At 44.9% G+C, this 27,078-nt stretch overlaps 1 protein-coding gene across 4 annotated transcripts in view; it reads right to left on the minus strand.

Annotated features, from left to right (window-relative positions):
* Positions 1–27,078, minus strand: part of AARE (acylaminoacyl-peptidase-like protein) — a 141,125-nt gene that overhangs the window by 12,004 nt on the left and 102,043 nt on the right. For 3 of the 4 annotated variants that reach the window (XM_087384566.1, XM_087384568.1, XM_087384569.1), the window contains exons 15-17: positions 24,010–24,207; positions 8,200–8,268; positions 7,983–8,059 (exon numbers count right to left, since the gene is read on the minus strand). In XM_087384566.1, the coding sequence (XP_087240692.1) occupies positions 7,983–8,059; positions 8,200–8,268; positions 24,010–24,207 (344 nt within the window). The remainder of the gene's footprint in view (positions 1–7,982; positions 8,060–8,199; positions 8,269–24,009; positions 24,208–27,078) is intronic. The other variant, XM_087384567.1, reaches the window with a different exon arrangement.

A 27,078-nucleotide genomic window follows, 5' to 3' on the forward strand; every position in this document is an offset into this window, starting at 1 on the left:
GAGCATATCTATAGATTATATGGGCTACCATCCGGTATTGTAAGTGACCGGGATAGCAAATTTAACAGCCATTTTTGGAGAGCTATGTTTAGGAGATTAGAAACTTCATTGAATATGAGCACCACGGATCATCCACAGAGTGATGGTCTAACTAGGGTCAATCAGATCATTGAAGATATGCTTCGAGTATATGTAAGTAAACAGCAAACTACTTGGGAACAATATCTGCCCATATTAGAATTTGCATATAACATTGCCAAACATTCAGCTACAGGTTTTAGTCCATTCATGATGATGTATGGATTTCAACTAAGAGCCCCAATGACAATGGGACTCGAAAAAGAGAAGGTTTAAGCCGCCAAAGACTTTCTTGAAGATATGAATAAAACGCTTAAGTTAGCTAAAGATAGCATAAGAAGAGCTCAGGATAGAGTACAAAGTTATGCAAACCCCCACTGTAGAAAGTTGGAGTTTGAAGTAAATGAGAAAGGCTACCTTAAGGTACCAGAATCTTCACAATCTCTAAAGACAGGTAAATGTCCGAAGTTGTCTCCTAGGTATTGTGGACCATTCACAATACTTAAGAGAATTGGAGAACTTGCTTACAAATTATCCTTACCTGAGGGATGTAGAGTACATTCAATTTTTCATGTTAGTAGGCTAAAAAGAAAATTAGGAGATGATGATAATCTCATTGGAAATGAAGTCCTAGTTAAACTCATTGAACCTGCATCTTTACCACATGAATCAGAAAGAATTTTAGATAAACTAGAAAAAAGAACATGACATACTATATGGCAAGAATGTTTGGTTAAGTGAAAAGATAGATTTGAAGAGAGTTCAACATGAGAAAGAGTAAGCAGTCTCTAGAGGAGGTTTCCCAATTTTGTTTTCGAGGATGTAAACCATTCTTAAGGGGAAGGGAATGTTACGTCAGCCATAATCCCGGTATCGTCTAGTGTGGTTACGGTGAAGCAATGCTTGCATCAATAAGTGCAATGTTAAGGCCTAAAGGGCAGTAAGGTACCAAGATCCTTTATGGACATGTGGCACTCAGGTGGGCTCCAAGTGGCAAGCACTGGGTTCAGGGGAGATTCTAGAGAGAGGCTCCACAAAAGGAAGAAAGGAGAGGAAACTCAGAGAGAGTTCACGTACGGTTGCAAGAGGGAGCACTCTAGGAATTGTGGCTGGGTGGTGAATCAGGGTTGAGTCCTTATTTGTGGTCATGTAACATGTGGGCTGATCCATTGTGTTTACCACTTATGTCAGCTACACCATTGGATAATTCTGTCACCTCTCTTGGTCATTTTTCTAATGATGAACAAGGTAATGCTAAGCCATCACAGCCTAGAACGGCCATATAGTAATGCTGTCAAGAGTATGCTGATCCATCACAGCCTAGAACGGCCATATAGGAATAGCTTTTGAGGCTATGATATTTCTACCTAGTTGTAAATATGTATAAACCGATCAAGCGCTTTACTTGCAATGTATAGGGCCTCTGCAACAGAGATAAATGGAGGCTTCTTTGGGATTACATTACAGCTCACAAGTTACATATGGTTTGTTTGCAAGAGCACAATCAACACTCCTTTGCAGGCCCTCAAGGTTTCTTTGCAGGATTCCGCATCTTTTATGCTGGTTAGGCTTCCTTTTCGATAGTTGCTATGCTCATATATCAGCTGCACATTGAGTATAATGACCCGCATGGTCATTATTTGATTGTCAGATGGTTGATCAAGGGGGATTCCTATGGATTGCTTCAATTTATGCTTCTTCTACTTCTATAGTTTGGGCTAACATGTGGCACCGTCTAGCAGAATATTCATGGGGGCCTAGTGCTTTTATGTGTGGTGACTTCAATAATTCTCTTGACACTTTTTCTAGATGATAGCGCATGGAGGTCTTCCTATCGGGGCCCTTGGTTGGAGTAGATGCGGGTGGATGGCAGCTGCCATAGGTGCACGATTGGGACTTCAGAGACGATCCCCCACTGCCTTTGGAGCTGCCCAGCAGCACAGAGGATATGGCGAGGAGCACTTCGGATCCTGGCGATGCTTCAAGGCACGCAGAGGGACTTCACGTGGGGCATGTCTACTTGGTTGTGAGAGAGTGGCCATGCCTTTCCCATTGACGTGGTCTCTCCAGCATACAGGATACACGGCCTGTGCATTCATAGCATTGAGTTTCATGAGGTGACCCCTCCCACTAGTCATCGACCTCTTCCTTCGTCAGAGGACACTGTGTGGGAGACAATAGCCAGCATTATGGCATGGAACATCTGGGTTGCTCGTTGCAGTTGGGTTATGGGCCAGCACCATGTTCCACCGTCGGCCACCTTGGTAGCCATCTGGCAGGACATCATCTTCATACTTCACGCCATTTGGGAGCGAGGCTCTCCAGGTTCTCGAGCTACGTGTTGCATGACGGGAATGTTTCAGGGAGGCTTGGCCTGCAGGTGTTTTCTACAACATCACCCCGAGAGAGATAAGATGGTTGTATAGTCCGCCACCCCGGTTGTTAGCCCCTGTTACAGAGAATCCCTAGGCAGTGAGCTGGGATCTCTAGCAACAAGAGTGTCTTTCTGACAGCCAGCATTTAATTTTTGGTTGATTTTCATGGTTGGCACCTTTATGGTATTCGCCAACTTGTAGGATCATTTTTGACAAGCATCAATAGAAGTTCTTTTCTCTGTGAAAATAATAATAATAATAATAATTCTCTTGACACTAAGGACAGTAGTACTCATCGATCTCATATGATGCGCAGTGAAAGGGATGCCTTGACTTTTGTGTCTGCAATTCTACATGCTCGTGATTTAAGGAAGCACCTTATGCCTAATATGGCTGGGTTCGCTTTTCATCGTAATGCATTCGCTCAGTATTGGGCTCTATTGGATCGATCGTACATGCTTCATGCAGCAAAATTTGATGACTTTACTTATAAGATGGCCTTGGATAACACTTTGCGCCTATTTGATCACTTTCTAGTCAATATGACTTTGCATTTTCGTATGCTAGTGCATGATACACGGCCCCTTTGCAAAAGGCTTTTATTGGTTAACAATTCTTACCTAAAGCATATGCTTTTCAAGTTATAGTTGGGCTCTTATTCGTAGGTTCATTTTGCTTTCTTCGGTCAATGGGATTGGGCACGGTATCGCTTCTCCATAGGCTTACAGGATTTGATTGAAGATTATGGCAAACACTACCTTGGTGATTGGCGTTGCAAAGAGGCACATGCTAAGGATTCTTTTTACTCTATTGCACAGCAGTGCCATTTATCTTTGGATGATCAATTTGCTTTTGAGGCTGCTCTTTCTTGCTTGGCTGAAATGATAAACGAAAGCTGAGAAAATGGCAGCTTGCTCTCGTCAGAAAGCCATGCAGGATATAGGCATTTTTCAAAAGTCTTCCACACTTCCCATCCTCGCATGCATACTTTGCATCCAGTGTTGCGCCAAGATGGCTCATGGACAATGAATAGGCAACAGCTTCATGTCAAGGTGCAAGAATACTTTCTGATATGGTTGCTGCCCCTGACTTAGCCTATGGAGGTGGACGCTCAAAATAGTTTTCTTGGTAATGTTATTCCCATTCTATTGCAAGAGGAAGCACATCAGTTGGAGCTGCCTTTTACTAATCAAGAACTGAAAGTGACATTATCTAAGTTGGGCCGCTTCAAATCCCTAGGTTAGGATGGCCTCATGCTTGAGTTTTTTCTAGAATTTTGGGATCAGCTTTAGCCTTGTTCTGCTACACATGATTAATCGTGCTTGGATTTCTGGCTCTATGCCTTCATCATGGAAAAAGAGTCTATTACATTTCACTCTCAAAAAGACTTTATGTCAACATTTATCGGATAGGCGGCCCATCACATTGATGCCTGTGGTATATAAGCTCGTTTCCAAAATGCTAGTCTTACGCATATCGCATCTTTTATTCATGGCCTGCATCTTGCTCTATGGTTGTGTGCCAAGAAGATGGATCATGAACAATATTGCAAATGCTTTATATTGGCATTGCATATCCAAAATACACCCATCAAGGTGCCTTAATCATGCAGGTGGATATTGAAAGAGCATTTGACACTGTCAGATGGGATTTTATTGCAGATGTCATGAGGCAGTTGGGCTTTGGTCCTAAGATGCAAAACGTGGTTTATTGTCTTTATGAGGATCCTACAGCGTCTTGTTTATTATCCCATGATGCCCTCTCTTCTTGTTGCCAGTTTATCCGTCACAGCTGTCCTCTTACTGCCCTACTTTTTGCTATTGCTACACACCCATTGTTGATGCATATGGATGCTTTAGCTTAGCAAGGATGCTTACATGGTATTGATTTTCCTGAAGGCACACCATTTGCAAGCCAGGATTATGCAAATGATTCCCTTTTTCTTTCTACGAAACTCAGATACAGATGTTCAATTCTTTTGCAGGCCTTGGATCTTTTTGGTCTCGCAGCTGGGCTGAAAGTCAATTTCCCTAAATCAAAACGTTTCCTAGATCCTAAATCAAAACAGGAGTGTGATTGGCATCCTCTTTTGTGCCAAGCTTCTTGCTTCCTCCGGGTCAGGTGGTGCTTCATTTAGGTATCCTATTGGCTGGCACATCTCCTTAACCCAAGAGAGACATTGGTGCTACGGAAGCTTTTCCACAAGCTGGACTATTGGAAATTGTCTACATGGCTGCTGCATGTTTGCCTTCCGATTGTGCAGTCTATCCTTGTGGCATGTGTAGTTTTATTTACCACCAATTACTTGGCCATCACTCAACATTCAAAAGTTCATTGCTAGGATTATGGAATGTTGTTTTGCGTACCAAGCATGATCATAAGGCGCTTCGTCTTCTTAAATGCAATTTCGTCTATTTGCCCAGTATGCATGGAGGTTTGAATATTCTTAATAATCACATTCATATGTTGGCTCGTAAAGCCATCCTCTTGTTCTGCTTTTTGGAGCAACGTCAACCGTGGGCTGTTATGCTATCCTGCCTAGTTGGCTCTCTTCGCATGAATACTCTTGATCATTGGATTCTAGCTATGTTTGATGTTATTTTTGGCCACATGTGTGGGCATATTCCTGGCTGCCATGGTTGCCAACCGAAACGGAAGAAACAGAAATGGGAAAAACCGGGGAAACAGAGTTTGCAGCCCCCAACGAAACAAAAACGGAAGAAACGGCAATATGGTACAATTTATGTATTAAATTTTATTTTTTTATACCTAATACAATTATCAATAGAGTGCAAATTATACATAATACAATTAATCATGCATGCTTGTATGATTCTAAATTCCTATGATGATTGATCTATCTAGTATCATCTATTATCCATGAGTGATGCTTCAACAATCGACATGTGTCATGAACTAAGTTCTAAGTTCTAACATCTAACAAGTTTGGTACAACAATCTGAAATTTAGAAGTTTGAAGTACACAAGTTGATTGAAAGCATCCATAGATGATCATGATCCACAAATTCCATGATCATGACTCATGAGTCATGTCAAAATAAAAGCACCCATGGATGATAGTAGATAAAGCAGCCAGCTGCCACCAAGGTCCAAAGTATACGTAGTACTGTATCATAAAAAAAGAAATAACATAGTCTAGGATGCAGCAGCACGGGAGGCAGCGGATACGACGATAGGAGGTGACGAATCGGTGAAAAACAGTTTAATCAAAAAAGGGCAAAAAATAGTGATTATGAAACGGCGAAGAAACGCCGTTCTGTTTCTGCGTTTCCGTTTCCAGGCCAGGAACGGTTGTTTTTGGTAACTATGCTGGCTGCCCCCTTTCCTCTTGCTGGATACAAGATTGACAGAAAATTTTGGCTCATTTGCAATGGTTGGGCCATTCTCCAGATCTAGACAAGTCCCTCCATTGCACAATATTCATTGGAGCAAGGGTGTTGGATCCTCCCTTGGCTTATCTTCAGCCCAGAAAGGCATATTTCCTGCATCGTTTGGGTGTTTCTATAATGCAGGATGTGGTGGAGGATTAGGGCTGCACTCTTTCTTTTCCGCAGGCTAGAAGACAATATTGTCTGGGTATGCATCACATATCTATTTGGCACACTCTTACTGTTATGCTGCAGCCTTTGCTTATCATCACTTGCTTCCACAGCCCTAGATTCAATAGGATGGGAATCTATTTTGGCATCTTCGCATGCCTCTTGCTTGGTGGAAGGCTTGTCTTCGTCGCATTTGGACTAGCAAGCTTCCTCTCAAACAATGGGTCTTCTTGTGCTGCTGTTTGATGGGGGCCTTACCGGTGCGTTCATTATTGGCTGCTCGGCATATTGCTTCCTCAAACTCCCCTACTTGTTCACATCCAAGGGAGACTGTGCTCCATTTCTTTTGAACCTGTCCTACTGCCCAAGATTTTCTTTTCCTCTTGAGGACAGATCTTCATGCTCGTTTGCCAGGGATTACTTTTGGCAAACAGTTCTGGTTGTTTGGTTGATATGCTTCTGGACCAATCACTAGACTATGCTCATTTATTGTCCTGGTGTCGCTTTGGGCTCTATGGTCATTATATAATGCCAATAACATTCGACTATATGGGCATTGTTTGATGTTTTCATTTCTTTTGTTCATCCTTGCTTAGGTCTATCCAGGATGTGCATTTCCTTAGACACCTTCCTCTGGCCCAATTGGAAGTTTTCTATCAATGTTTCTAGTCATTGAGCAATATTGTTCCACTTTGGGACAGCCACGAATGTACATTCTTCTTAATGATATGGTTCTTTTAACCAAAAAAAAACAAAGAATGTAACAAGAAGACACAGGGTGAGACATGAAGAGGCTCACACCTCTTCGTATCACCCTATTTACTCAATTGGGATACACTTAGTCCAATGAAATGACCAAGGCACCCCCTCAAGGTCTTGGACCTTGTAAGCGTGCACTCTAATCTGTCTAGCCTTAACTAGGTGTCTAATGCATGACTCATTTCATTTCATTGATACAATTAGTGTTACATGTCCTAATTTCGTGCCGTTTGCAGCAATGGCTCCAATTTGACGGGCCCTATCTACTCAAATGATTCACTGCCATAAAAATATCAGTCAATGTCTATCATAAATACAAACATATGTTGCACCATTAAATAGGCGCATAATATAATAATGTTCTAATGTCTATTAACTATAAAATAGTCATTTTCCATGTCATGACAATACAAAGGTATGGAAGGAGGTCTAGAATAAAGTTGCACCTAATATAAGCATGCCTTGAATATGAAGAGTGGATGAAGCCCGAGGCGACAAGGACTGCAAGATAAGATGTGAATGTAGAAGGAGACAATGTAGGATTGGAATGAAAAAAATATCCAATGATAGAGGGGTGGATGTCCTTGGATTGCCCATTCTACGTGCCTTTGGCATACTACAACTATGTAGCGTCAAGGCCAAACCATTCACAAACAGCACAATAAGCTCGGGGCACAAACTACCCCACTATGCCCAAGGGTACGGCATCGCTTTTTGTTCAACATTTAGGAAGCCATACTGATCTAATTCATGCATTTGTCAATCCTTAGTTGTTCAAGAAAACTATTTACCTTTGTAAGGCTAGAATATATCCAATCGTACAAATTCAGATATTTGTTGTTCTAATGTCCAAAGTTCCACATTGAATTGAAAATGTTGTTGGGACTTCTGCACTTACATAAAATATTTTGATATACTGGAACCGTTGATCACCACTTAGATGCAAATTCAAAGAATTTGCATGTCCGCTAAGGTGATAGAAAAATATACTTTTATAAGACTAGAATATATCCAATTGTACAAATCTAGATTTTTGTTGTTCTAAAGTCCAACATTCTACACTGAATTGAAAATTTTTAGCTTATTTTTAAAAATGTAAATAGGCACCTGTTGATGTTTTCTTTTTCTTTTCTTTTCTTTCTTTTTTGCTTGAGAGAGAGGAAAGGGAGCGGGGGGGGGGGGGGGGGGGGGGGGGTCAAAAATGTAGTACTTGTCAATTGGATGTGCATCTTCTGGAAAAACAATAACTTTGACCTTGAGACCACGTGAGCGTAGTGCTTGTACATACTGATACCAATGGCAAACAAAATTGCAATAATAAGGTCAGTTGTATAAAAGATTGGGATTAATCAAACTTCATAGCCACAAAAAAAACATAATCTCTTTTGTTCAATAGCCTTAGTAACAAATTTACTCTACAATATCACCTGAAATCCATTTGAGATTGGAACCCTACGGTCCTGTGCTCCCAGCAAAAATAGACTTGGGATTTTGACCTGTTGTGCCACGAACTTGTCCTTTTAATAAACAATTTCCCATAACTTTCAAAAATAGACCCTACTCTGAGGAACATGAACATACAATGCAATTGATAGGAGACCACACGCAAACTGAAAATTAACTCACTTCTGATGTTTACAGCTTCCCAATATCATTTCCAAAGAAGAGTAGAAAATACATAAACCCTTCTAAAATGTCTTGAATATATGTGCTGACGTGTTCATGTGCAAGCCTTTGGAATATTCTTCTAGCAACCCAAGTGAAAGGCATGTACATTCTGAAGTCCCTCAAGCAAGGTGCACGCGTCTCTAAGACTGACTTAAGGGGTTTTAAGCCTTTTATCGTACATGTTTGCAATAAGTAGACGAAGTTTGTAAATCCCAACTTCCAAGGATATGCTTGAATGAATGACTTAAGATCCTCAACAAAGAAGGACAAGAAAGATGACTTAGGCTTTCGAACAGGTGTGAGAAAGGAAAGGAGTTAGGGAGAGGGAGAAATGCTATGGGGTTGTTATAGAGAAGGTGATGGGGCAGATGTAGAGAAAGAGGACAAAATAGCAGAAAGTAACGAGGGAAAGGGGAAAGATAGCAAAATGGAGGGATAGTAGGAGAACCAAAGGAGGATTGAGAGAAGAAAAAAGAAAGGAAAAAACTTTATCAAAGTCTTCGAAAGACCGAAGGGTCTATGAGATTGAAAGAACCATATACAATGAGAAAAAACTACAGGATGCATCCACATCCAAGACAAAAAACTAACATTTGAGAAACAAATAAAAAAGAGGGATAGATACCACATGCGTCAAATCTACATCCTTGTGTGGAAGTGGCGTACAGATTCATCTGCATCGAATTCTGCAACTGCCATGCATCGCCATATATATTTGTGGCTCAGCTCTTGTCATCAGTACACATGCACGTTTGTGCCTGTACATGAATTGTTTTGATCGTCCACATGTATTGATACTTTGCCGCACAACTGTACTCACTCGTTGAATACTTGCATCAACGTCAGATTTTCACGTCTGTACGGAATCTTCATCCGCACAACTTAATCCATCTTCAAGATTCGCCGTACAAATCGTATATTTGACGCACTATCCATACAGTTTCATTTGGCTAAAATTTCCCATAATTTTGGTGCAATTTTCAGTCAGAAATTGGGGCTTTTGAGTGCTTTGACGTCAAATTGCCAATTTGCAGCAATTTTTGGGGCTTTTCCTCAATCTACCCTCTTTTGTTGCAATTTGACCTTTAGAAATTGGGGCTTTTCATATTGGGCTTTAATTTTGCAAAGGACAAAGATTTTGGCAGATTTGCAGGCACTTTCTCACTCAGTTTGAGTGAGATTGCAAGACTTTTTCAGATTTGCACGTTATATAGTCACAGTGCACACATTACAGTGACATTTGGCCGCTTTGATCTGAAATTGGGGTTTTTTCATCGACATTGGCTAGAAATTGCCACGTTTGCAGAGTTGTGACACGATTTGGGGTTTTCTCCTCTTTTGGCATATTTATCCTCTTAAAATTTGGGGCCTTTGCCAAATTTGCTGCCAATTGCAGCGACATTTGCTTGGTACAGCCAGATTTGGGATTTTTTTGCATTTGCCCTTTGATTTGGGTATTCTGCCTTTGAAATTTTGGGGCTTTTACCCCCTGTGCACTCCAATTGGCTCTCGTGCCCCGGAAGTTGCATTGGAGGGACTTTTCGCCACCATTTGCGGGCAGATTGTACTCAGATTGGACAGATTTGCAGTTGATTTGGGCTGGTCATCTTTGGCTTCTTTGCGGGACAAAATTTGCAGGACACCTTGTGCATTTGCTCATTGTTTGAGCAACCACTATTGGCAGTCACATTTGCAGGATTGCAGGAGATTTTACAGATTTGCCCTCTTTTTGGCACATTTGCCCTCTTCAGGATTCGGGGCTTTTGCCATTATTTCCTTTCTCAGTTCTCGGATTGCCTGGTCCTACATTGTCCTCTCAATTTGGGGCTTTTGCTCCTATCATCTTGCATTGGCTTTTGTGCATTGAAGACGTCAATTTCAGGTCCATTGCAGCTGACTTGTACATACATTGGGGCAGATTTGTGCAAGACAGTCCTTTGCAGGGGGGTCTTTTCCTTTGACAGACATTTGCAGATTTGCAGTGTCTCTTTGCACGACACTCTTTGGGGACAGCCCGTTAGCATTTCTTGCTCAGTGCTTGAGAAGCCCTTGTGGCATTTACATTTGCAGAGTATTGCTGAGTTGACATTTGCAGACTTCCAGTCCACTCTTGAGCAGCCAGCTCATTGCATTGTAGCCTTGAGGCTTTGAAATTTGCAGGGCAGCTTTATGCTTCGGGTGCTTTGACATTTGCAGCCATTGCAATCATCAGTTACTTGCAGGATCACTTTCAGTGGACAGACATTCGCCCTTCCCACAGTGATAATTGGGCATTTGCTGTGACTTGTCTTTCTTCTCTGGTTAAGCATGATGCATCCTGCCAGTCTCCTTTTATGTCCTTGATTCTCTACATAATCATAGGTTGCTATATCCTTTATTGTATGAGTATATACTTTAGCCCCTATCATCATCCCATGGAAGGGATTTGTTGGCACTTAGGCCTTGGTCAGGACATAGTCAACACCTTGGTTGACTTCTTTGGTCAACACTTTGGTTGACCCGAAGGCCTACATAGGCCATTCTTGTACATTGCTTCATTATCCATTTGCAAGTACGTTCAGTTCTTTCTCCCCTATTGTTTGCTCCTGCTTTTCACTCCCATTCCACAGCTTCCAGCACCCAACAGACCTGAGGTCATGAAATGTGATCTTTTGGAATGCTGCATCTAGCTAAAGAGAAGCCGTACCGAACTTCGATAGGATAATTTGGTGTGGGACTAAAGGCTTACTAGGGATCATCGATGCAAGCAATAAAACTAGAGCCTCTCAATCCGCATCTTATAGGTCAGGACCCCAACAAGGACTACCATACATACCAGCTGGGAATACCAAAGAGTCAAAAAGAAGAAAGCTGGTTCTAAGGTCCTAGAAATGAGAGTGAAAGTAATCACGCTCGAGTTTGGCAAGAGTGGCATACACTCTACTCAACTTGGCCTACATCATTGGTCTCACTGTGAAGATCGGACTGGAGAAGGCGAGGAGAGGCGGAGGAGAGGGCGCGAGGAGATGGCGGGAGGGAGGCGAGGGGGGCTGCGAGGAGGAAGAGAAGGCTGAGGGGGGCAGCAGGAGCAGCCAGGCGGGCAGCAAGAGCAGCAGCTCAGAGCTCTAGGATCAGCTCGAGGACCCTTAAGTCGATGGATGTTTTGACGTCTTTTGAAGAGTTTTAATAAACTTTTTTCCTTATCTTTCTTTCTTTCTTTCTTTCTTTGGGGTACAATCAAAGATTATCTGGGTAGTTTTGACACTTTATGAGAGGATTTTAGCCAGAGTTCGAACGGCCACTAGATGGACTGAGGAGGTCATGAGCACGATGGGTGTCAAGCACGGTTGTTTGCTATCACCAACCATGTTTTATCTCTACATCGACGAGCTTGAGACTTTATTGAGACACTAGGAGGCACGGGTTCATCTCTTGTTGTTTCCCTGATTCGGATTCTCCTTTATGCAAATGATGTGATCTTACTTCCCTCTTCTACTGAGGATCTCCAATGACATTTGGATGTACTCGAGACATTTCGTGAGACATGATTTATAAGGTGAACCTCGAAAAAACCCAGGCTATGACCTTCAATACATCCACGACAGTCAGACACAGGGAACAGTTCACCTTCGACGGGTTGCCAATACAGATTGCTGTGTCTTATACATACTTGGGACTCCTCTCCTGCCTTTGCTGCCCCTCCTCCCCCACCATTTCTCCCCTCCGTCCATGCCTCCTACCCGCCGCCTTCACTGCCCCCACCTCCACCTCTACTGCCCCCCTCTGCCATCCGTGCCTTCGCTGCCCCCTCCTCCACCTCTGCTGCCCCCTCACCTGTTGATACTCCTCCCTCTCCCCCCCACTGCCCTCTCTGCCCCCCCCACTGCTATGTCCACCCCCACCCCCCCGCCTCCCCCCGCTTCTCTCCCGCCTCCCTTCCCCACCTCCGCCCCCCCTCGCCTCATCTCGTCCTCCTCTCCACCTCAGCCCACCCCCCCTCTTCGCCTCCTTCCTTCCGGTTCTCCCTCTTCTTCCTTTGCAGTAGGAGCATTTGTGCCTGTTCGGAGGAGGAAAATCTTGGTGGTGACCTTTGGTCTGGCCAGAGGGGCTCTATGGTAGCACCCTCAAATCCCACAGCCGCGTTAAGGTCCTTCTTTCTCCAATTGACAAGCAACACGTACAACGAGCACTTCAACCCCAGGACAAGGCGATCATGGGCAGAATTGTGGGCCTCACACCCACAAGGAGACAAGTGCGAGAGTGGATCCAAGCGAACTTGACACTAGATAGCGACCACATTCACGAGGTCACCATCTACAGAAGAGGCGTCTTCCTCATCCAGCTGAGCTTCCCCACTACCGCCTTGGCACTTGTGGAGCAGAGTCCTATCCTCCTTGGCCCACATTTGGTGTACCTCTTCCCTTGGTACCATGACTTTACAGTAGAGGACATGGATATAATACACCATGTTCCTCGTTTTCCAGTTACGCTCTGCTTCCTCAGGCTCCCCAAGGAATATAGAGCCATCCTCCCCTCCATTGGTCGAGTGTTTGGCACTATGCTAGAGTCCCCGCCAGATTCGGCCACATCAGTGCTAGTAGATGATGAGGTCCCCAGGATCAGGCTGATGGTTGAGACCCTGAAGTCCCTCCTAGAGTTGATCCTCCTTGAGCTTCTTGAGGGGGGTACACTTCGCCAACGAGTGGAGATTTATGAGTTACTAGGTCAGTGTCTCTGTTGCAGGCAGATGGCTCATCTAGTCAGAGATTGTCCTCGCGACCAAGGGCGGGCGCCCCTCCCCCCCCACACACACAGAGGAGGCAGAATCAACAGGCCAAGGCCAAACACCCCCCCAGACAGGAGCAACAAGAGTCTCAGATCCCCTGGGTGACACCTTCAAAAGGGGACTGGACCCAGGTTAAAAAGAAAAAGAAACCAAGCAAATTCGCTCGAAAGCGCCTAAGGTAGCGAGCTAGACGCAGCGAGAGAGACAAATAGTAGTTCGGGAGGCATCTGCGGAGGAGTAGAAGCAGAAGCCCATTCGTGGATCCCCCCCCCCAAGTGGCAAGGGCCACTATTCAGCCAGTCGACCAACCTCCGCAGTCACCCTTGCATCAACAGCGAGCCTCAAGAGCTCCTGATGCTCCGATGGTAGATGCTGCGGAGGTTAGCCCAACAGCACTTAAGGAGGAGCAGATCCAAAGCCCTGGCGAACTTGATCAGCAAGATGGGCCTGCAATCGCCCCAACTTCCCCTCACCACCCTAAACCCCAGGATCCCTCTCCCCCTCCTCTCCCTCCCCTTCCTGCTAAGCTCCCCCCTCCCCCCCTCGCGCCTCCTGTTATGGTCATCCTCACCACCCATCCCCCTCCCTCCCCCTCCCCCTCTCCCCCTCCTCACCGGGTTCTTCAACCTCCCCCCCTTTCCCCCCTCCCTAGGACCTGCCTCGACTCCCCTACCTTTAGGCGAGGTTAAGACAGTGTCCCCTTCCGCTTCCTCATCGCAACCTCCCATCCTCCCTCGCCATTCGAGGGGGGGGTCAAAGGGAAGGGGCTCATCCTCTCCCAACCTTCAGCTTGGGCGTCCCTTGTTGTGGGACTTTTGGAGATTGGGGCCCTGGAACTATGTAGACGTTCCATACTCCTACCCTCTACCCCTGGAGGTAACACTTGTGATCTTTCAGCCCCAGAACGGGGGTTCGATTAGCGTAGGCTCCAAGACACACCCAGTTTGGAGATTCTAGTTCGCCTCCACATGGTTGGAGAAGTGGTCCCTAGTAGTGTTTGATGCTATGCTGCGAAATCAGATTTTACACATGATGGACGAGTGGATGGGGCCACAGAAACTGGACCTTTGGCACGCCTATGGTGCTGAAGTGAATTTTTAGTTATGTTTCACGCGGGAGAAGCCGATGTGTGGTTTGGCGGTAGGAGTTATTAGATTGCCACTTGAGGCTAAGATTGGAGGTGGAAGTCTCCTTCATGATGAACTGGGCACAAAATATTGGCATTGAGCTGGTGTCCACCCTAGTATGCCTACGTACGGATACGGACTACTCGCCCTCCAAACCCCCGACAAAGTCACATAAGGCAGTCTTTTTGGAACAAAAACCCACTCACATGAGAGCCTTGTTTTCTGCATTCCCATCCTCGTAAGCTGGAAGAGTGAGCTGGAACATGCACGGGCTCCATGACTGTGCTCATAGTCAACTAGAGTACCTGATCCTTCGACAGGAGCTGCAGAGGGCAACGGACAACCTGTTGATTCAGGAGCCTATGTTCTCAGCATCAAACATTAGACGGCGACACCATCTCCTTCCGAGGAGAGGCCCGGAGGTGGGGTCCATTGCCGTAGGACGAAGTGGAGGGGTCTGCATCTCGGTCTCACAGACAGTGGCTCCAGAGGTCTATAATCAAGGTGAGCTTATCCTAGGATGGGCAGTTTGGATGGGAGTTAGGATGGACGAGTCTAGGATTGGGATCTTGAACGTGTATGCCCTAGCGTGCAGATAGCATCGTCCGACCTTTTGGAGGAGACTGACATAGTGTCTTCCTGATGTTGACTCCTGGATTGTTGGAGGAGACTTCAACAACCTGAAGTTTGGGGAGGACAAGCAGGGCGGTGCCTCATTCTCTAAGATGCCAGCAACAAAGCAGAGCACCTGGGAGTGGTTCATCTTCATGATCAGTGGCAGGGACCCGTGGCGACAGCCAAAGTTCAGCAGGATACCTAGCAGCTTCCTCTTCTCTTTCGGACAGAGAAGACATGATGGACTCCTCCCGGGCCCGGTGGGTACAGCAGGGGGACAAGATGACAAAGCAGTCCTTTCAGACCACTGGACCTCCTTCGGCAAGGACGCAGTTGTAAGGTTTACGGGATTTGCAGAGCATCATGCACACTGATCTGCGGGAGATTCTAGAGCTGACCATGGTTTTCTACAGTTAGCTCTTTTAGACGGAGAGGATGACTCCAGCTTGCCTTATGGCCCACGAGCTAGTTTGGGACCACGTTCCGACAGTGGTCTCACAGAATTTGTGAAAGAATCTGCGGGAGCCTTTCACAAATGAGGAGCTTTGGGAAGCCCTCGAGACTCTCCCAACCCAGAAGTGTCCTAGTGAGGATGGCTTCACTCCGGCCTTCTTCAGAAACTTTTGGGAGATCATTTCCCCCCCTTTCCGCCTAGCTTGCCAGGAGATCTTCAACACGGGCTCCCTTTCTCAATCCGTGAGCAGGGGGTGGATTTGCTTGATCTCGAAAGGGGAAGATAGGAGACCGACACCTTGCTTGACACCACATACAAGATCCTCAACAAGGTCTTGAGTTTGCAGTTACAACCCCATCTTACTGACATCATCCATGACACACAGACTGGCTTTGTTTAGGAGCGCAGCATCTTGGACAACATTTTCACGTCCTAGGAGGCAGTGGATTTTGGGCCAAGGAGGAGTCAAAGCCTTTGGTTGTCCTTCTCTTGGATTTTGAGAAGGCTTACGATAGGGCGAACTGGTCCTTCCTGGAGGGCACTATGCAGAGATTGTGTTTCTTAGACAGATGGATTACAGGAGTTTCTTCGTTGTATGAGGGGAGATCTAGTCAGCTGCTTGTCGGTGGACACACAAGCGCAGCCTTTCCTCTCTCTCGCTCGGTCTACCAAGGCTGCCCCCTCGCTCCCTTTCTCTTTCTGTTTGTGGCGGAGGCTTTGGGCTACTACTTGAGATCGCAGGTGGTGGGCCTTACAGGGTTGAGGCTCCTAATCAGACTCCTAATCAGACAGGAGGAGCAACTGCTAGACTCTGAGTTTCCAGATGACACGGCCTTGTACCTTGAGGGCACCAGAGTGAGCTTGGAGAGTCAGGGGGGCCCTAGCTATCTATTGTGAGGCCTCGGGTGCGCGGATCAATTGGACAAAATCCATAGGTTTCTTCGTACGCTCTGAGGAGACACAAGAGATTCGAGATTGGATGAGCGACTTTGGCTTCCACTGGATACTGCGGGGCCAAACAGCAAGATACCTCGGATGCCAAGTGCGTATTGATATTACAACAGAGCAACAGATCGCCCCAATTCTTGAGAGTGTTCGCCACAAGCTTCTCTATTGGAGCTCAGAAGGCATGCAGAATACTAGAGCCCAGGTCGCTTGGCAAGCACTGATCATGTCGCAAGCATTGGGAGGCTTGGGTATCATTGATCAGGAGATGCAGATCAGAATCCTCTTGGGCAAGTTGGTAGTGCGTGGTCTCACCCTGGGTGTAGAGCCTTGGAGGCTCCTCTTACAACGAGGGCTTCTTAGGAACACCCCACGCACTGGGGCATAGTGACAGCAATCACACAGATGGATTTTCTCAAGTGCTCCCCTCACAGGGAAGGGGTTCCCCTTGATGAGGAGCCTCCATATGGTCTGGCAGAGATTGGCAAGGGGGCTCATTCGTGCCCAGCCCCGTTGCAGAGAGGAGTTCAAGTGTCAGTCCCTTGTTTGGCACTCGGAGATGAGGGATCAGGATGGGCATATGCTCGGGTGGCGGACTCACATTAGTTGGGCACAGTGGGACAGTGAACAGCAGGCCGGCTCCTTTGGCAAACAAAGCAAACTACCCATCGAGGCAGAGGCGAGGCTTGGCACCTTAGCACATTTCCCAAGGGTAGGGTAGCGGTTGAGGGAGATTGACCTAGCCTTCTGGTGGAAGGGACTCCGCGTGTGGATGGACACGGAATGGTTGGGTCAATTCTCTCCGATTGGGGTCCCCTTGAGGATGATGATGCAGCAAGGCAGAACACAGCTTGGTTTTTTTTGTGTAGGACCCAGAGTCCTACTTCAGGCACTCACTAAGAAAGACCCAGAGATAGATGGGAGTCTAGATGGGATTCATTGTTAGATGATCAGAGTGGTGGGACGATTGGGGAACGAGTGGCACATTGATCCTCATAGTATCCCAGAGCAGGATGTCCTAGATGGCGCCTCTGGCTTTGGGAAGGTAGGCCCTTAAGGGAGGTCCAGTGGCATCCGGCAAGTGGTTTTGGCCCTCCAGGAGCGGCCTTGCCGAGTAGGTGGACGAGGTGCCATTCATTTCCTACACCACACGGATTGGTAGGAGGCTTCAGATGGACTCTTCGATTTGGACCCCTTCGAGGGAGAGGCATTGGGTGGCCCAGAGAGTGCCCTAGGAGGTCCGTTCTAGGTTTTGGGCACGGTTATGGTCCAGTTTGCGGCCGAGGAAGATCTCCTACTTCTTCTGGCTGGCCACCCACGGAGGCTTGCCCATTGGCCCATGGTTGGAGTAGATGCGATTGGAGGGGCAGTGTCACTGTTGCATTGCGAAATTTCTAGAGACGCTTCCTCACTACCTCTGGAGCTGTCGTAGTGCAGCGAGGATTTGGATGGGAGCCCTTAGGATTATGACCCATGTACAGAGCCTTCAGAGAGACTACACATGGGGGATGGTGGCCTGGTTGACTGAGGAAGGACGTGTGTTCCAAATTGATGAGGCCTCCCCCGCTTACCGAATACAAGGTCAGAGCATTCTTTGAGGATAGAGCTCCATGAGGCAGTCCCTCCTCATAGGCCCGATCCTCATTCTCCTCTGGAGGACAACGTATGGGATGTAGTAGCCAGTATCACGGCGTGGAACATCTGGGTTACTCGCTGCAGTCTGGTGATGGGTGAGCATCCGGTTCCACCCTCGGCTACCTTGGTCGCCATCTCGCAGGATATAATCTACACCCTCCGTTCCACCTAGGAGCGTGGGACCCCAGGCTCTAGGACAACTGTCGGGAGGCACGCTCGTTTCTGCAAGGCTTGACTTGCATGATTCTTTGGCATATTCACTCCGTGAGGGATTCGTTGGTTGTATAGCCCCCCCACGTGGTTGTTAGCCCCTGTACCAGAGATCCACTAGGCAGTGAACTGGGTTTCTTATGAACAGGCTGGTCTTCTTCTTTCAGCCTTTTTTCCGGTTTTTTCCATACTCAGCACCTTTGAGGCTGCTGTTTTGTATGAGTTTTTCAAGCATTAATAGAAGGTTCTTTTCTTTGGGGAGAAAAAAAAGTCTTCAAAAGACCGAATGGAGTATGAAACTAATGCAATGAGCTCAATGGGTGCAGCATCTATGCGGACATCTACAGCCAAGACGAGTGCAACAACATAAAAACATTAGTTCAAAGTGCGACGTGACTAAGCCCACGGGGAGCAAGAGAGTTGTGCACTGTGATGATCCTCTGGATGCTGCTAGACGAGTCAAGTCCACGGGAGTTTCAATGATGTACAAGGCTATGGTAGCATAAATCCCCATGATAGAGTGTTGGCGACAATCAGTATGTGTGGTCTCCTAGCTATGGCCCTGCGCCGAACACGTGCCACTATCACACCCGTCAACCATGCCTCTAGTCCAAGCCCCATCTGTGCATTCACACGCAGACGAGTCTACTATATTTCTTGCTCAAGGCCTCGGCTACGCGGTCTCCTTGGGGCTTGCTGGCTGTGCCATCCTCATGAGTGAATGTCACCAAACATTTCTGATCCACTTCATCATCAAATTGATAGAGAAAAAGAAAAAGAAGATATTTTCAATCTACCAACAAGATAGAAAGCCACAAATAGAGAGAGAGAGATCTGATCCACTTCATCATCAAATTGATAGAGAAAAAGAAGATATTTTCAATCTACCAGCAAGAGAGAGAGAGAGAGAGAGAGAGAGAGAGATATTTACGTCTTTGGGAGGCCTCGCGGGCCTATGAGATCAAAGTCTACCTCATACAAGCCATTGTGGGCTGCGACTTCATCATCAATATAATGGAGAAAAAGAAAAGGAAGATATTTTCAAGCTACTACCTAGACGGAAAGTCAGGGAGAGAGAGAGAGAGAGAGAGAGAGAGAGAGAGAGATGTATTAGATCCTTCGGAAGGCCTCGCAGGCCTATGAGACAAAGTACAATCTCAGAATAATCCATACAAGCTGCAGTGGGCTTAGTCACATGAAAGCCCATTTCATCCTTTTTGAAACCTTGAAACGCAAAACACATGAAACATTTCGAAATAGGACGAAACGCTCTCAACGAAACCTTTGTTTTGCCCAAATCAAAATAAATGTTTTTGCCCCGTTTTTTCTAGAATCCAAGGTGTTTATGTTTTGAATTTCCTTTTAGTATCTTGACTTATATTTCTCTTTGTTCACTCTAACTTAAATATAACATATCTTTTTGTCCCTATAAGGGTATATATTAAGTATCAATTCGAAACCTATCCGTTTCGCCTGACAACACGAAACAAAACCTGTCGAAACAGCGAAACGGCGAAACAGACGAAACGTTTCTTGTGACTAGAGTGGGCTGAAGCAAGGGGGTCACTAAGATCCCTGGAGAGCACTAAGAAATCTCAAAGAAAAACATAAGTCAAAACTAGTACACATAGGGAACTCAAGAACTTATAAAGCATATCCACTATGAGACAAAGTACAATCTCAAAGTAATCCATACAAGCTGCAGTGGGCTCATAGTCACATGAAAGCCCGTTTCATCCTCTTTGAAACCTCGAAATGCAAAACACATGAAACGTTTCAAAATAGGACGAAACGCTCTCAACGAAACCTTTGTTTCGCCCAAATCAAAATAAACGTTTTTGCCCCATTTTTTCTAGAATCCAAGGTGTTTATGTTTTGAATTTCCTTTTAGTATCTTAACTTATATTTCTCTTTGTTCACTCTAACTTAAACATAACATATCTTTTTGTCCCTATAAGGGTATATATTAAGTATCAATTCGAAACCTATCCATTTCGTCTGACAACACGAAACGAAACGAAACAAAACTTGCGAAACAGCGAAACAGACGAAACGTTTCTTGTGACTAGAGTGGGCTGAAGCAAGGGGGTCGCTAAGACCCTTGGAGAGCACTAAGAAATCTCAAAGAAAAACATAAGTTAGAACTAGTACACATAGGGAACTCAAAGACTTACAAAGCATATCCACGTGCGGTGGCTCTCCTATGAGATGCAAGGATATCTCGGAGCTGTGTCTGTTGTGCCGTCTCATGAAGTGGCAGGGGAAGCGTGGTCTCCTAGATTTCTGTATTCGGCGTGCCATGTAAAGAGTGACCCCTCAACTCTGGCGCTCATCTTGAAGAAGGTTGTGATAGGCTAGACCTCCACGGTGTGTGGTCTAGCAACTCTTTGCTCCGCCGCTCCATGCCGTCTCCTCCCACTAGTCCACTCTCCTCGCATACCATCTATCTCCTCCTCCTCCTCCACTCTACTATGTCCCAAGGCTGACTCAAAGGCATAGAAATCTGTGACATGTCGATGGGCTACGTTTGTCTCTGGATCAGGTAATACTGTCGGCATAGACTCTCTAATCTGTCTCACAAGAGTCTCTCTATGTCATCGCATCTCCATCAGATAAAGATCAACATAGACCTGGTCATGGAAATGGATCAGACAAGAGAAAGGTGGACATCTAAGCCTCTCCTAGAATAGGAAATGGTACTGCCCTCGAATCTCATATTATGCCGGACATATGCATAGAAAGTGCTCCTCTGTTTCGACCTCTCCCAGTGTGCAAAGCTTGCATATCCACTGCTCTCTCAGTATGCCACCAACTCTACCTACCTCTATTTTGAACTGATGGAACAAGACTCTCATCTGCCAATGGCAATCCTCAGTGCATGTGAGATGCATCCGTCCTCTAAGGAAACGGTCACGATAGGACTCGACCTTCGTGGGAACTCTTGGTCCCCCCTAAGTCCGTGCCATGTAAAGCTGTAATAGACCTAACCATATGATATGGTTGATCTCATCTTGTGCGATCAGGGAGGACGGGGCATCCAGATTGTACTGAAAGGATGGGAGTCGATCCATTTGGACAGCCTGGATATCAAACTATCTGGAAACACATGCATACCAAGCTGTATTGACCCCGTTGTCTGCAAGTCGTAGCACTCTAGTGCCAATCTCGGCAATCTCTAGGTAGGGAGAGCCCAAACCCTATGAATATATGCCAATGTTTGAAAGATAGCATCAATCTGGAGTGGTGTCATGGCGAACTCTGCCTGTATAATCTGATGGGGGACTGAGGGCTTACTTTGGATCATCCGGGAACCCATAACCACCTGCAATCTCTTCAGAGATGATTCTATTAAAGTCCTCTTGAGACCCTTCCGGATCTATGGGAATGGTGATCACTATTAACAAATAGTCATCTGTTTAAATCAAGTGCAATAGAATACTTAGAGTGCCAATCTCGGCAATCTCTAGGTAGGGAGAGCCCAAACCCTATGAATATATGCCAATGTTTGAAAGATAGCATCAATCTGGAGTGGTGTCATGGCAAACTCTCCCTGTATAATCTGATGGGGTACTGAGGGCTTATTTTGGATTATCCAGGAACCCATAACCACCTGCAATCTCTTTCCGGATCTATGGGACTGGTGATCACTATTAACAAATAGTGATCAGTTTACATCAGGTGCAATAGAATACTTTAGACTGCTATGTAGTTAGTACTTGTTGGCCACTAGCCCTCCAACACTTCTTTTAGATAGCTTCCCAGTTTGTAGTTGGCTGTTCTAATAGATTTTGCAGCTTGCCTTTGCTGCCATCATACCTTTTTCTAATATATGCATAAGCCTGGCATCTTATATGCTGCTCATTTTCCACCACCCCAGTGGGGCAGATTTTGCATATTCGTTCTTCTCTGGGGACCCTCGATCTTGTCCATCTTCCCTTCTCGACTTTCAGATCATGTAAGCCAGTTCTCATTTTACATATTAGATGTCTTTGAACATGGATATGTCTTCCCCAAGGTATTTTTGCATCCCATGGCTATTCATTGAATTGATTTCTTGCTTGTAGAACTGCATTTTCGCCCCTAGGTCTTGCCATAGTTTCTGTAGCATCTTTTGTGTCACTAGCCCTCTGATCTCGCATGCATCTTTTGGTATATCAACAGCTGTTATACCCAATAATTCCATCCATTTCATCCTTTCTCGGTGCCATCCAGTGGATTGTGCAGCTTCCAAAGCTTTGTGAGGTATTCTGCTGACATCCATCTTCGCAACTTTGTTGAGGTAGGCCCACTTTCTTGAGGTAGGCCCAATTGCACAAGTGTGCTCTCCTACACTTATTTTGGAAGCTGTACACAGATTTCACTAGCTCTCTGATCACGCATGCATCTTTTGGTATATCAACAGCTGTTATACCCAATAATTCCATCCATTTCATCCTTTCTCCAAGCCATCCAGTGGATTGTGTAGCTTCCAAATCTTTGTGAGGTATTATGTTGACATCCATCTTCGCAACTTTGTTGAGGTAGGCCCAATTCAACAAGTGTGCTCTCCTACACTTAATTTGGAAGCTGTACACAGATTTCAAACCTCCTAAGATTCTTCTTTCTACACATGCATTCCGCTTGTAGCTGTCAATATATTCCAGCCTTAGATATTTATATGAGTTGATTGTTTCCAAAGGCTCCCCTTCGAAAATGACATCAACTTGTTTATTTTGAGTTCCAATTGCCATAACCTTTGTTTTGGCTATGTTGACCTGCATTCCTGAGTGTCTATAGACGCTCCCTAGTGCATCCAAATGTGCTTGCGATTTCGGCTTGCTTTTTGCAAAGAAAAGTACATCATCTGCGTAAATAAGCAATAGTAGAACATAACATGCAATTCGAACACTTTCTCTGTTGTTATTCTCATCCAATCTTCCAAGTCATCGATAAAAAGACCAAAAAGAGGACACCCCTGTTTGACCCTATGTCATTGCTTATGACCACTTCCCCTTTCCAGCATGATCAATCCATGGGTGGCTGTGCTAGCTCAGCTAATACTTTCTCATATAGACGGTATGTAGCCTCTCTGAGTGTGTGGGAATTTTGAACTTTTCTAGTCTTTCTCATAATTTCGCGTGGTTCACCGTGTTGAAGGCTTTCTTGAAACCTACAAAGCACATAATATAGCCTCTTTTTTATGCTTTGCCCCTCCAATGCAGCCCTTATGGGGACCAGGTGGTCTATTGTCGAATGCTTGGGATGGAACCCAGCTTTGGATGGTCCCCGGACTCCCTGTGTCTCTGCCCACTTGCTAATTTCTACTCAAGAATGGTGCCGTATAACTTGGCCATTAGGCTACTTACCATGATTGTGCGGTAGTTTTTGCCATTTTGCGGTGCAATTCTTCTAAGTTGCCATTCAGGAGGAAACCCTTCTTCTAGGGCCATATTCAAAAGCTTGGTGAGCATTTTCTTTGTATTCTGAAGGCTTACCTCTTCGGGAGGCCTCACGGGCCTATAACACAAAGTACAATCAAAGGGTAACTTATACAAGCACTATGGGCTGAGGCAAAGGGCTCGCTAGGGCCCTTGCTGAGTGCTTACTCTGAGAGAGAGAGAGAGAGAGAGAGAGAGAGAGAGAGAGAGGGCTGGCGGGGGGGGGCCACTCTATTCAGTTTATATTACTTTAAAGAGAAACAGGACATTTGTTAATTTTTAGCAATCAAAATTTTCAGAGAGCTCTACTAGATATTGAAAACCTGAGAAGCAGGACATTTGTTAATTTTTAGCAATCAAAATTTTCAGAGAGCTACTAGATATTGAAAACCTTATGATACCTTTGAAATATGTGCTATTGGTGATGCTTGATGAAATGCTTTTAGATCATCAGTTGATGGGGCATCAGAATAGGCATCAAAGCAGGCCATTCCAAATGTCTCAGCATAACACCAATCAGGAATATCTGTAACTCCAACCATTGAAGAAATATTGCACACAGGATTTCTGACTGCTGCAGTGACAAAGCGATCAGGTGCCTGTAAAAAGTTTAGAGCAAGATAAAATATTTATTTTAAAGTTCACAAATCAGCCAACAATTTTCATTTCATTTCACAGCACTCCATGTTTGTCCACTTTGAATCGCATTCAGAAACCAGCCCATGATGCAGAGTTGTAAACCTAAACTTAGACTTAGACCATAATACAAATGGTGGAAACCCAACCGAATGCTCCTCCTGGCTCCCACGGCAATTCTTGTGATTTATGACTGCACATGCTCCTCATCTATAAGAAATTGAGCATTTAGCACTCCATTGTAGTCTTTAACAATAGGAAAACCAAAAATAACACAGCTTCTTTTTTTCAAGGGAAGACTATATTGCTTTACATTACAAAAATCAGTCCCAAAGAAAGGGACATTCAGCTACAACATCAGACAATCTCAATATATGACAAGAAAGCATGATAATCAACATCCCGATCCTGCAGACAGTCAAAGGATGATTGCCCTAACAATGCTTGAAAAAAAGAGTACTTGGCAAGGATGGATCACTAAAGACCCTATGGTTTCAACCCTTCCATAGAGTTCATAGTGCCAAGTAGCAAACCCAAGAGAAGAAAAGATCATATCCCTGCCTAATAACGTAAACCCCAAACAACCAAAAGAGCTTGCCAAAGAAAGCGGTGGAAAAGCGTGCATGTAGACATTGATGCAGAAATAAAAAGAAGTCACAGTTTCTGGGCAATGCCAAAAAAGATGAGGCATCGTCTCCCGTGGTGACAAACACCATCAACAAAGAGCAAGCACAACAGGACAACGTGCCAAGATCTGTCCAAATGGAAGAACCCCAGCAGAATTTGCCGAGTTGTTGAAGAGGAAGTTTGCAACCCCAAATATACTTCAGCCTTGTCCTCCACCATCTTGGACTATGAATCAAAAACCAGATATTATTTGCATGAGCCAAAACCCAATAGTCAAAACTGACAGCGGGATCATCCAAGATAAGGGCCCAGTCCTTGACGTGGTCTATAATCTCAAAGACAAGGCAATAGCAGACAATCATGAAGTAGCTGTGATAGTAGGTGCCAAAGGGATCTATAATGTTATCCAAAGCCAAACTATCTAACAGCCTCAGGAAAAGATAACACCATACCCGAATCATCAAGCATATCACCCACAAGGGATAATCCTTCAGGCCAAATTACCAAACACACACACACACTTTTTTTTCAAGTAAAAACTTTTGATTGATTATATTACAAGAGTAGCGACCTCAAAACGAGGCAGCCAAAATTACATCAACTGAAAATCTCAATGTATGTGAGATATACATCATGATCTATGCAGTGCATCTGCAAGCAATCAAAGAAGGACTACTGCAGAGAACACTTAAAAAAGCCAAACAAGGAAAATATAGGATTACTAAAGACTTTACAGTTCCTATCTGTCCATAAAGTCCAGAGTGTGCCCAATAGCGAACCCAAACAAAGAAAAGATGAAACTCCAGTCTGGGTGGATGAAAACCAAAGAGCCACAAAGACTTCCCAAAAGAAACAGTCAAGAATTTGCTGTGTATGATTAATTCTGCCTGGCAAAATCAATGCATGCCTCATGGAAAAAAGGGCTGGTTAAGCAACTACGTGAATCTTTGACTGATTGGAGGCCTATCACTCTCATGCCGTTCTATGGAAGGACAAAAATCATAGAGTCTTTGGTGATCCTACTTTCTCCACTTTCTCTATTTTCAGGCACTCCTTGCAACAATCTTTCTATGATTGTCTACAACTCATTACATAGACTCTAATGTATACTTGTCTTATACTGATGTATTTTGGCACATCCCATTTTGGGATAGTTACTCTGTAATATAAAGCATCAAAATTTTCACCCAAAAAAAAAAGTGTGTGTGTGTGTGTGTGTGTTTTACTGAGTTAGTTGGCCATCTTAGTTCCTTTGGGCTGGATGATTACTCATTGCCAGCAACCTGATTGGGTACTGTGAAATTAAAGAAAAAGCTTGAATACTGAAAATTAGTGCCTTGGTCGTTGCATGTTCGCTTAAGAATAGTTCAATCTATTTTGGTGGTATACATTCAGTTTTACCTACCTTTGATCATGTTTGGCAAGGGAGATCTTACATACTTTATGTCAGCCATTATGGAAACATTTTGGCGATCCAAACATGGCCGGAAAAGTTTGAGATTGCTTTCAGTGCAACATCTCTGTTCGTCAAAGATGCATGGGGGCTTAAATATTATCAACATTCACGTGCATATCCTTGCTCATAAGAGGAAAATAATGCTGCAATCTATGCAAGGAGATCGACCTTGGGCTACCATGATGTGTTATTTGCTTTTACAAATTAACACCTTTACTTTTGATGTTATTTGATTGGAAGCATATCCTTTCCCACTTGGACTGGCATGGCCGTGACTCCTTGCAGGACAATTCTTTGAGGGCTGAAAATTGGTCGAAGGTCTTTCACCCTCTGTTGGCTTTGCAAGAACCCATACATTCCTACTTTGTTAGTTTTAAAGGGATCCGCTCTGTGGCTGATGTGATTCATGATGATGGTACCATGATATATTTTCCTTTGGCTGCCAGACAATATGGTTTAGGCATGCATTATTGTCGTCTGTGGCAAAAGATTGCTCAAATGCTTCAGCCTTTTTTGCCGGTACCCCCACTTGAGCATTCCCCACGTTCATCAGGCATCCTTTGAGGCTATCTCACATTATCTTCCCTGTATAAAGTTTTGCTGCCTCCACCTTGCACTTCAGATAAGGAAAATCAACTCTGGAACATGAATCACCCAACAAAGTGGTGAAGGAAGAGATTGCAGCAACTTTGGACTTCTAAAGTTCCTCTTTGACACAAGGTCTTTTTGTGGCAGGTGAAGCTGGGGGTTC

Source organism: Dipteris shenzhenensis, chromosome 14 (assembly GCF_047967505.1).
Source record: "Dipteris shenzhenensis isolate YYH24624 ecotype China chromosome 14, Dip_SZ_1.0, whole genome shotgun sequence".
NCBI classification, from domain to species: Eukaryota; Viridiplantae; Streptophyta; class Polypodiopsida; order Gleicheniales; family Dipteridaceae; genus Dipteris; species Dipteris shenzhenensis.